This window comes from Talaromyces atroroseus, assembly GCF_001907595.1.
Source record: "Talaromyces atroroseus strain IBT 11181 chromosome Unknown scaffold_9, whole genome shotgun sequence".
In the NCBI taxonomy this organism is placed as follows: domain Eukaryota; kingdom Fungi; phylum Ascomycota; class Eurotiomycetes; order Eurotiales; family Trichocomaceae; genus Talaromyces; species Talaromyces atroroseus.
Window position 1 is genome coordinate 342,487 of NW_017971441.1, and position 12,056 is coordinate 354,542.

General features: G+C 46.2%; 2 protein-coding genes across 2 annotated transcripts, besides 1 other annotated feature; both read left to right on the forward strand.

Annotated features, from left to right (window-relative positions):
• The first annotated feature begins 2,994 nt into the window (after positions 1-2,994).
• Positions 2,995-3,050: a repeat region (Identified by RepeatMasker using a combination of RepBase library and repeat library created with RepeatScout).
• A 908-nt stretch (positions 3,051-3,958) lies between these two features.
• Positions 3,959-7,304, forward strand: UA08_06509 (hypothetical protein; the record flags this gene model as incomplete). The annotated part of the gene is made up of 3 exons (XM_020268794.1): positions 3,959-5,405; positions 5,479-6,906; positions 6,970-7,304. 3 exons carry the CDS (start codon positions 3,959-3,961, stop codon positions 7,302-7,304), a joined length of 3,210 nt encoding a protein of 1,069 aa, XP_020118282.1.
• A 3,476-nt stretch (positions 7,305-10,780) lies between these two features.
• On the forward strand, positions 10,781-11,990 carry UA08_06510 (hypothetical protein; the record flags this gene model as incomplete). The annotated part of the gene is made up of 4 exons (XM_020268795.1): positions 10,781-10,917; positions 10,976-11,578; positions 11,638-11,832; positions 11,894-11,990. 4 exons carry the CDS (start codon positions 10,781-10,783, stop codon positions 11,988-11,990), a joined length of 1,032 nt encoding a protein of 343 aa, XP_020118283.1.
• Positions 11,991-12,056: the final 66 nt, after the last annotated feature.

The window sequence follows — 12,056 nt, forward strand, 5'->3', positions numbered from 1 at the left end:
GGGGGGGGCCACAGAATACAAAGCTGTTGTTTTTACCCTAGCCAGAACCGTACCTAGGCGACTAGAAGGCTTACTGGAAGTATCCGCGGAAGGTGAGAATAATAGCCAACAGTATACCAAAAAGCTTGATAATCCAAGACTAAGTATAGGTTGGCGTAAGGGATGTTATGCCTGCACGTAACAATACTGATTAAATGATTGTTCTGGTATGATCGTTTGATCAGGGACGCCTTTTCAAAAGCAAAATGTTGAACAATAGATGACCCTATTCCGACACTGCATCAAAATGCGTATACAGGAAGTCACATAGATACTTTGCCCCGTCTTCTCTGAGTCTTGTTTCATCCGGATTCCCGGTTGGGGATGGCTTCGAGTCCTCGTGCATGCGTTCGAAGTTGTCTAAATCTGACAATCAAAGTACAGCCCATGTTTCGCGTGGAAGCTGTAGTATCTTCTGTGTCTTGGCAACCAAGTCGAATATTTCCCTTGTGAGGCATGGGCGCTCTGTATCGCTAAACTCGACGTCTGCCACAGTGCCAAGGAATATCTGGTGAAGAGATAAAGTAGCAGAAATGATAGGCGAGATGCCAAAAACGTGACGGAGAGAGGGTAGGGTGGCTGCCTAGGGCTGTATGCTGTACTTCATCATGTCGTATATTTCAGTTCCATTATATCGAGTTTCGCAAGTTAGTTCAGAACCCTTAGCTGGAATAAGGTATATGATATTTAGCACAGTTCTAGAATAATTCTTGTTGTTTGGCAAAAGCTGAAAAGCAGTATACTGATATTACGGCGTTTCTGCTGAATATTTGGAGTATTGGTAATGATTGGGATAACGCGTGAAGGCAATCATCTTGAGGAGTGATGGAATGGAATGGTTGAGAAGTAGCAGAAAAGAGCTGCTATGTGCAGGTGCGAGGGATGACGATGGATGGTTGCCTGGCTATGAAAGTAAGACGTAGGCAGCCATCAATTTTGTTGCCCCATGGTTATATGCCTCAGGTTACCTCTGCATACTCTAGAACTGCCTATTTCTAAATACTCTATACTTGATACTAGTCCTACACAGAACTGCTGCAATTCTTCTAAGTTAGGCTACTTCTATATATCCTACACAGAATTGCTACAATTCCTACTTCTAAGTTACTTGAAAATGATATAGTCAAAAGTTTGACGGTGATGCAAGGGGCTTCGCTTCCTCGCGGCGCCGAGGCGCGGGAAGCAATCCTTCCAAAACGGGCAAACGTGAAGCTATCCGGAGGAGCCCGTCAGTAGGGTTTCTAACCCTACACGGCGGTGCTGACCTTGGAGTAGCTTCACGTCCGCGATGAAGGGAGAATAGCTTCCTCGCGTAAAACGCACCGAGGGCGTTCTTTTTCTTCCCTTTTCCATTCTTGTTGTTTTTGTTAGAGTGCTCAACAGTTAGTAGAGGCTGTCACAAAAATGTATCCTACTTAATAGTTAGAACCACCATGGTTTAACTTCCCCCCTCTCCCCCCGGTAGTGATTTGATCCTGAACAGGCTTAGTGTCATTTTCAACAATACCGTACCTTCCGTTCTAGGATTAGTTTCTCTCGCGAGGATACCAACCGTCCTCCTTCTTCCTCTTCCTTCCTCGTCAGGCCTCTAGGTAGTCAATGTGCTCAAGCTTCGCGTCTCAAGATGAATCAGCCATACAGAATTCGTCTCTGGCAAACGGTCATGAAGCGGTTTCGCCTGGCTATGGCCTAACAAAAGTCTATTACTGACCTGACGATTGACGACTTGATCTGCGGTGAGTTGTAACAGAATTTTCTTCATGCTGCACTGTCGCTCATTTTGCTTATGCAACAGACCCTGCTCCATTGCCAACCACCTGGACTCTGCTGCCAGATCTCTTGCAGACTTGCCCAATATGAACAAGAGTTCGCCGAGTGTAAACACTATTCGAAGGCTCTGCTATTTATGCAAAGCAGTGGTGCTGGGAAATCACGGTTAGCAGATGAAATCGGGAAACGCTGCTTAATGGTGACGTATGTTGTGCGAGACCATCTAAATGGGTTTTCCCCCCCGCGACTACGAAATACTCGAATTCCTTTTGTCAGAGCCCAGTAAGGGAGACGAGGCGAAGATGTCACCTGAGAAACTAGTGGTCACAGCTTACAAAAGTGCAAATGAGAGGACTCAGAACATTTGGTGCCATGCCCTCATCATCGCTGTCCTGCAGGCGACTTTTGAACAATGTAGGTTCATCCAGCTCCCTTCAACATTGATTCGAATAAACACCTTACGACAGATATTAGACGAAGAATATTTTATGGATATTGCCTCGACACTAATATATATGGCTGAGGAGTGCAAAGCTGCTAGAGCAAGTAGCATCGTTATTTCACGATAGGATGGCCCCCTCTGCAGGAACTCGCCCGTTCTATCGCAGAAAGTTCTGTCGCGATGTCATCGAAGGAGCAATCGAGATCAGAGGATTGTCTGTGGAGGACAGGGAGTCTTGTGCATGTTTCAAAGACACCTCGCCATCGCATACACGAAGCGCATTGAACCTGAAAGAATGCAAAACAATCAAGCATCTGCATTCGGCTGTTGATAGATTGGAGAAGACTCTCCTTTCCTGGACGCGGCCAGGAGGCTATCAGGGACCATTGTTTATGATCGTCTTTGATGAAATATCCAGTCTACTGAATCACAACGAAATCCATTACATTGCGCTACATCGGATTATTAGTTGTATTTCAAGCAATCACAACTTTTGGTACTTACTATTATCTACCGAAACACGAATCAGTGGACTACTTCCTCCTGACTACGGCACTAGCGAGCAGCCAACCATCATTTCGTGGGATTTCAGTAGAGGAAAGTGAACGGTTACAGAGGTTCCCTCCGTTCTCGCGTTTTGCGACAGACATTGTGGGTCTAAGGAACAAGTATGAATACAAGCCGCAAAATGAAAGGGATGTTATGCCTGCACGTAACAAAGAATGCTGGTTAGAGGATGGTGACAGCGCAATATAAGGATATTATTTACACATAAAATAAGCATTACCAGAAGCCCCATAAGTGTGTCTGGGCTACTCCCGGGGGGTATACATATTGGCTGCAAAATGGTACAAGCTCTGGTTGACGTTCTAGGCCAGGATTACCAGGAACTGCTGAGAGGAGGTATTTCCACGAACCAAGGAGATGAGAATCATTTACTGGACTGTCTGACACAGCAGATCAGTGAGACATATCATTGACATTGACATTGAAACTCATCAAGCGATGGGGACCGTTGGCGTGCTCCGTTACGATGCGAAGATGAACTTTCCACGGCCAGTCGAATAGGACAATGCGACTCCGGCTTCTCGTTTTCAGTGCGAAGGAAACTCCATGTTTGATTTTGCTATTATTTTTCTGACAATTGATGAGATATTTAGGTATGAAATCAGCATAGCACAGGAAATACAATCCTAATTTTTCTACATGCGAATCTATTGAGACATTCTGCAATAGAAGCCATATTTAAGGCGAAGACACTGGTATAATTTACCTAGGTAGCCCTATTGGCAAAGGCGGCCCTATGTTCTTCCAAGGTTACAGCTTTACAGCTTTCTTTGTACATGCGAGACAAAATCAATAGCATCTTGTGTCTCAGAAATTGAATCACGACCTATAAAAAATTGTCGCAAGTCTTTCACGGATTTCATTCATTCAGAAATGTGATACTTAGGGGACATTTAAGGATAGAATGAAAGGTAGCAACATAACAGGCGTGATGTCCATCGCTGTGTTTTTTCTTTGAAATGATATATTTTATTCTCTGGCTATATAATTTTGCTTCTCTCCCTGTGTTCTCTCCTCTATTTTCTTTCCTTACCATCTCGATTTTTCTTCGCCGCTACATATCTAACCTTCACATGTGGCACCATCGAACTTGCTCAGTTGTTGTTTGTATTCTTCTCCCCTTCTAGTTTCTTAACCAAAATGCATGAACGGTTGGGCAAATTGAACAGGTATTTGATCGCCATAGAAAAGGGAAATAAAAAGATCAAGAATGACTCAGATGCACGGTTATTTCTGGAGGCTCTGTGCAGTCAACCAAACCATGTCGACTGCATTGAGAGGCTGCTTTCAAGCCGGAATAATATGAGCTGCTTGGAGGAGAGCTTCAAAGTTGATATGATAGCAGACTTTGTGGAAGGACCAGCAACATCGTTCCTGAAATATCTGCAGGACTCGAGATTTGAGAATTTGAGCAACGGCTACTTCTTGCGAAAGATTCTGCTAATCATTGTTAACCCCCCAACATTTTGGAAAGCTTTGGTGAAGTCGGTTCGAGGACATGAACTGTCACAGGCGTCGCAGTACTCTTTCGCGTGGTTAATATTGACTTTGCTGAAATTGTCGAATGTGACAACCGATTTCGTCTCTGTCGCCAAGGACCTTTTGCAGAATCAATCTTTTTTGCTTTCCCCGTCCAGTGATATTCAGCAGGTTTGCCGCAAGATCCGGGATACACTCCACTTGAAACTGTTTTCCGGTGATGCTCGTACCGGAAGAAAACATGATAACGACTTTGAGAACTTTCGCCGAATCTCTATTCTCCCGACTGCCGACGAAATTGCCTCAGTTGAAGCCCCGTTCTACCATCGAGCAGATGAGATATATGAAGTCGACCAAGACCGCCGTGCAGCTGTGCATTATGACAACCAATTTCGTCTTCTCCGACAGGAATTTATGACAGAACTCCGTCAAGAATTGCAAGTGGTCTTGGGACAGGGAAAACCGGGACATCCAGTGTATCGGATTGAGGGGCTGCAATGGGATGGTATGAAATGCGGTCATATACCATCCAACAGAGCATCCTGTGTCACATTTCGGTGTCTAAGAGGTCTACCACAGCTATCGGACCTGCCTGAAGACGAACGTCAAGCTGCATTACAGAAGAACCCAAATTTCCTCAAACATCGGGCTCTCGGATGTCTGCTTCGTAACAATGATATCCTCGCGTTTGGTAGCATCAATCAGGCAACCTCTGAGCTGCTTAGTGACCGACCTGTACTGAATATAGAGGTGGTCGGACGCAACGCGTTGACTAAGCTGCTGAATCAATTAGCTATCAGCTGGTCAGGGCTTTTTACGTTCGTTGTTCTCGATACGCCGGTATCTGCTTACGAACCGATATTGTCCAGTCTACAGCAGAAGCGGGATTCTCCCTTGACTGAGATTCTGTTGTCGCCTACACCATCGCCTAAAAGCCATAAAGTGCATGAAGCCGTCTTGCGCTTCCTAGCCAAGAAAAAAGCTAAATCCGGAATGAAAATCTTCAATGAAACGGGAGAACTTGAGGAGGCGTCGTTGGATGAGTACCAGGTTAATGCTTTGACAACGAGTCTTGAAAACGCCGTGAGCTTGATACAAGGGGCCCCTGGTATGTAAAGGAACACCTTACGTCAAGGTTGATGCTCAGGGTATCTTTGACTGAATTCTGAATTTAAATGCAGGCACGGGAAAATCATTTATTGGCGCTCTTCTTGCCAAAACCATCCACGACGCAACACCAGATTCAGTCCTTTTCCTATGTCGTACAGATCGGGCACTGAACCAATTTTTGAAACATCTCATGAACAATAATATTCCGGGGGAGTCATTGACACGACTAGGTTCTAGAACCACTGGGCGTCTAAAGAAGCTTTGTCTATTCACGCAAGGCCCTAGAATTTCCGACTCAACGTCGACTGCCTACATTGGTCAAATAAAGAGTAAATTGCGCGAACTCTCAAGGAACATAATTGATGCTTGCAACGAATTGCGGGACAAGGATTTGCACTTGAGCGCCATTCTTGACTACCTTGAATTCTCAGATGACTCCGAATTCTTTGATGCCTTTTCGATTCCTGAGAATAATAGCGGAACTAAACTGGTCGACGAAGACGGAGAACCTATCACTAGACATTACCTGATTAAAAGTTGGGCTTCAAATCACGATGCGGGATACTTTCGGGATCAAGTGAATCCACTGCACGTTGTTATCTGGAAGATGACAGGTACCATGCGCCAAGCCCACATTGATAGATGGAGACAGGAACTCGTAAATGACCAGGTTAATCAAATTGTCACGATATCAGAGGAATACACGGAATTGGAGAAAGAGCTCGATAATTATCTACACGCGAAGGTCTTAAGAGAAAAGCGTATCATTGCATGCACAACAACAGCAGCGGCGAAGTACACCCGAGCGATCCACGCCGCAAAGCCCGCTGTTATCATCGTGGAAGAAGCAGGAGAAATCCTGGAGAGCCACTTGCTCGCACTGCTGGGCGAGGATACCAAGCAGCTTATGATGATAGGAGACCACAAACAGCTCCGTCCGAGAGTAAACAATCATGCCTTGACTGTCGAAAAAGGCAACGGCTATAATATCAATGTCTCACTATTCGAGCGGCTCATCAATCGGGGATTCCCTTTTGCTGGTCTATGGAACCAGCACCGCATGCGACCTGGTATTTCCCGTCTGCTCAGTACAATTGCGTATCCTGCTCTCACGGATGCGCCCAAAACGCTTGGTCGTCCTGGCATTCGGGGTCTTCAGGACCAGGTCATGTTTATCAATCACGGCCATCATGAGAGTGATCTCCCTGACGTCCATGAACGGTATGAGTCGACTTCAGGTTCAAAACGGAATCTATTCGAGGCCGAAATGGTTCATCAACTAGTCCGTCATTTAGGCCAGCAGGGATATACTTCAGACGAGATGGTCATTTTGACGCCATATTTGGGACAACTTTCGATTTTAAGGGAGAAATTGAGCGAGACTAAGGAACCTGTGCTGAGCAATCTTGACTCAAGCGATCTAATTCAGGCTGGTTTGTTGAGTGCTAGTGCTAGTGCTACAAAACCGAACAAAAAGCCCATTCGTATCTCAACAATAGGTGAGTATGCTCCCTCTGGCTTGATACGAATCTCACAAGCTGACCCAGTACAAAACTTTACAGATAATTATCAAGGTCAAGAGACTGACATAGTCGTGGTGTCGCTAGTACGGGGCAACATCACGGGAGATATTGGCTTGATGGCTTCTCCAGGGCGAGTCAATTTCATGCTATCTCGAGCCCGGAACGGAATCATCTTGATTGGAAATAGAGATACTTTTCTGCAAAGCGAAATGGGGAACTCTACCTGGAAATCTTTGATTGGGCGTTTGTCAGAGTACGGGCACGTCTATGATGGCATACCTGTCAGGTGCGAGCAACACCCGGAGCGCAACCTGACGATCCGTGATCCTGAAGGATTTCTGGGTATAGTTCCAGACGGAGGTTGTGGTGTATAATGTTCAGGTCTCAGTACTACTAGTGAGATGATGGCTGGATTTGAGGCTCAAAAAAAAGTATAATAAGAGAATCCAAGATGGATCTTGTTCGTAAGTATGCTTATATCTTGTGCGGTATAAAGAATTGTAAGAAAGCTCATCTGAAGCCCTTATTCAGATGTGGTGTTCATGCTCAGTCAAGCGCGCATACTTAAGAAATCGTAAACCTACAAGTAGAATCCGGCGAGCTGGAAGCCTTTTGTGAGTCTCCTACGACCAAGGATCCAAGACATTGAGCATGTTCTATTAATCATTATATTTCGGCCGCGCGCGCCTTCCCAATTCTATCCTTCTTCATCCACTTCAATATGGCAGACCACGATCCTGAGGATGAAGGGCGTACTTCTCTTATGGAAGAGATAAAATTGTTGCCAATGAAAATAACAAGTGTCTACCAGTTAGAACATATACAATTCTGTGGGTTTGCGACGTTGATAACCTTGCCAAAAATGGCTCAAGGCTTGCAAATCAGCACCCTCAATCTCAACACTATGCCTCTCCCAAGCTTTCATCTACTTGGAATGCAATGATATATGACACTCCTTGCGGCAATAGTTCAAGCGCTGGGCTTGTTGACGTATTTGAGAATACTGATGGGAGACTTGAAGTGTAAGTAATAGCGATGAAACCGTCAGAGCTGCAATTCCAGATGAATGGAGCCTCCAATCTTTATTAGTGACAGTATTACTCGGTTAACAAGCAATGTAGACTGCTCGCTAGAAGTAACTATACTTTGAGTCCAAGCTCTAGCTAGGGAAGAACATTGTTGCAGGGCTCTCTACTGTAATCTGGTGGTGGCTTTGATTTTCTTACCACATTAAAGGTAGTTAACTAGTTAAAGTGGGTTATTGACATAAATAGCCCTAAATCAGCATAACTTGACCCATGTTTATTCCGCACAGCTAAGTCACTCGGTAGCCGACAAGGCAACATAGCAGCAGCGCGCAGGGGCCATTAGTTCTACGGCCTGTGACCGTGGACAGTGGACACTACTGTTATATGCCTAATCACCGAGTCCCGAGCCTCTGTTTTGCCCATGGGTCTAATTTTTTTATTCCCTTCTGTGTGTGGAGAAGATTTTGCAAGTGCGGAGACGGGCGACGGAGAAAGCAAGCAGATATGGATGGACTGGTCCGTCCGTCGTAACGTGGCGGACGAAAACCAGGGCTCATGCTTTTTCAGTACGACTACGGAATCCCGGATGTTAGGTATGCAGACGTAACTAGCCGATATCTTGAAGAGTCTGGACAACATCGTAGCTGTGGCTAACGACGTATGGAAGTAGCTCTGATTCGCAGGTTTTAGCCTAGTTTAAGTTAGGTATGAGACTAGGCCGGGGGAAATCCGCGGTGAATTAATAGATTGACGGTTTTCCCGGTTGACTTTGATCTCTACGTTTATGTCAAGAAGTGCACATTTAAATATGTTTGTGATCTTAGATTTACCACTACTTATATAAGATATTATACGCTGTAGAATATGTTTTCAACAAGACAGAAGCTGCCTGACTGTGTGGGTAGCTCTGACAAAGCCAACGGAAAACGGAGCGGACGGTCCGTTCCACCATTAAGGTTGGCCCCACCCACCCATTCTAGCATTCCCGCGTATTACGGCGTATTCACGTATTTATGCATTACGTCGGTACTAGAGTATGCATGAGGAGGTAGCAATAAATCATCATTGAGTCCTGCATTCGGAGCACAACTTGTAACTCGATAAGAAGTATAACTCTTAATGTATGGAGTATTCTAATCAAAAGCAACGGCGACAATGCGTTGGCGCGTGCAACGTGGAGTATAACTACGCGTATGACTACCGTTAGGGCTTCAGCATAAAGCATAAGTTAGTTAGCCAGATGGCAGACAAAGTTAATGAACGGAGACTAGTCCCAAAAGCGTAGTGGCTCTGATTGCCCAACCAGCGTTCTAGAAAGCATAAAAAAAAGACGACCTAGGCTGCTTCGGGGCAAGATTAGCTCCCGATAAACCCTGACACTAGGCCTGGAGGGGAAGCTGTGCACTCATAATTCATGATGGAGGACTAAGTATTGTGAAGGAAATCGTTGGCAATAAAGGCATGGAATAAAATGGTGCTACAATTGCATGACTACGTAGTTGTCATGGAGTCATGCGGGATTGTGGTGTGTCGGGCGCTGTTCTTTTTTTTGGGGGGGGGGATTAAATAAGAAGTGTCCGAGGGATCAGGAGCCGGGAGAGTTTAGTTAGTTGTCCCAAAATTCACTGAATCATTGATTCATTGGCAACTAGTTAGTACCGGCACGTATAAATATGGCATATACTCCGTGCTAGTATGGAAGACCGTTTGGCTAGTATATTAAGGTTATATATAGCACGAGGAGGAGGGAGTGGAAACCTTGCATGTACGCACAAATTTAGCATCTTTGACCGCGTAAACGCAATGGTAAGACGTAGATTCTGTGATCGATTGGACAGTGCAAAGCAACAGGATGAGCGACGCTGAAGGATTGATCGTCGCCAGGTTTAGCAGGGCCGGGCCCTTGTTCATCTTCTTCCGTACGGACGAAAAACTCCCGAGCAAAGTTCAACTAACTCGACTCTACGTACGTACCATCGGCAGGGCCTGCGGGGCATAGTCGTGATATATGTGTTATCGTACTGTAATCACGGCGTATTGTGCCGTACTACTGGCCGCCTAAATTGCGATCCTCATCGTCGGGCCCAGGCAAAACACAATACGGCGTGTTACATACAATACGGTTCCGAGTAACCAGCGCTGCGGGTTTCTGCGCCATCCCCACCAGCCCAGGTGGCATGATCCAATGCCACCGTATGTATTAATCCCATTGATGCTGAAATGCTAATAGAGTGCTAATTGCATCCAGCCAGAATCTATCAGCACTAGGTGGCAGGCCCGAAGCAGAGGGAGCCGTGCTGAGCTAACGAAGTAAATTCAATATTACTTTTTACCCTTTCGGTCTGCTGCTCCCTCTTCTCTTTCTTCACGCCGCCACCACCGTGGATGCCGTCTGTGTCACCGGCTTGAGAGTCCACGAAAGAAAGAACCTGCGCTTCTATAATTACATCTTTCTTTCGACGCGCATCGTCCATTGAGGGGAGCAAGCAAAGAAACACCGCCGGTTTTGCCCGCGAACCGCTGCCGCCCATACAGAAGAACCCGGCATTGGCTATTCTAGAAAAAGACTTTTTATCGGCCTATATATTCATTCATATTCTGTCGCTGCTTTAATTACTTGCACTACTCTGTTACACCGAAGCCGTTGGAACCAGAGACAACACACGAATATATATTATTTTCCTCCCACCGATGAAAGAAGAACAACGGCGACAGGCCAATCCAGCTGCTACCTAGGTACTGCTTGCTGTTAATGTCGGGATATTGACGTCCCTCTGTGCTATTTCAATAGCTGAATCGAAACACTGGAGGAAGAAGCAAAAATGGAACGCGAGCAGCACCCCAAAAAAGACGACATCGCCTCTCGTCTGATAAATCGATTTTTGCGCCGAAGCTCGCGACGAACAAAATCGACCGCTTCGAACGCCGCTGTTGAGCAAGAGCCTACAGTACCCGAAGCGTAAGTTGCATGTCTTCAGATTCGTCTGCCGTGTTGTAGCAAGCTGACCGCACGGTAGATCTGCATCTACCGCCCCTCCTCCTCCGCAGCCTCCCCAGCAACCTCAAACGAGCACCGCGGATGACGATACCACCACCACCAGCCCGCCGGTGCGTGATACAACGCCTGTAATACAATGGACAGACATTCAGCAAGAGAGAGCACGCGCTTTGTTCGCCAAGTATGGTTTGACCTTGGAACCAAATGAATGGATGACGCCACGTAACTTGGAAGTCCGTCGAGTCGATAAGCCCATTCGAATGAGAGTACGTCGTACCTGTCACCGCTGCCAGACCACGTTTGGGCCTGAGAAGGTCTGCGTCAATTGTCACCATGTCCGTTGCAAGCAGTGCCCTCGCTATCCCCCAGCTCGCACAAAAGAAGAAAAAGAAGCCCGCGCTTTGGCAAAGATGTCTTCAGAAGCTGCCGCCGACAACTCCAAGGAGCACAAGCACGACCCTCTTACCTTGCCGTCTCGTTCCGGAGGCCAAGACTTGACATACAAGGACATCAAACAACGTGTTCGTCGGACATGTCATCGCTGTCAGACCCTTTTCCCGGGCATATCTACACAATGTGAGAATTGTGGTCACGACCGCTGCAAAATATGCCCTCGCGATCCGTATGTTTCTGCCTCGGCCTTCATCTTTTGTGACCTCTTGACTAACTGACGATCATCAGGTTGAAGCTAGACAAATACCCTGATGGGTATCCTGACGACGAAGATCCGCCCCCTGAGCGGCCGATACGTGTGTGGAAGAAACCACGTATGAGAGTTCGCTATTTCTGCCATAAATGCGAGACTATATACGTACCCGGCGAGCCAATATGTTCAAATTGTGGACAGGAAAAGGGACCAGAGACGAGACGATATCCGTACGTGCAACTTTTCCTTGACGAGATATTCACAGATCCAATTTGTCTAACTGAACCATAGACCGAAAAAGGAAAAACCTTCCATAGATCCCGATTTGTTGAGGCGAGTACAAGAGCGTCTGGGAGCCATGCGAGTCAATGAAGGGGATGACACATGAAGTTGAAATCTGACTACAAAGTCAAAGCGTGTATCCTTAACGACATTTTTTTCATGCATATATCCT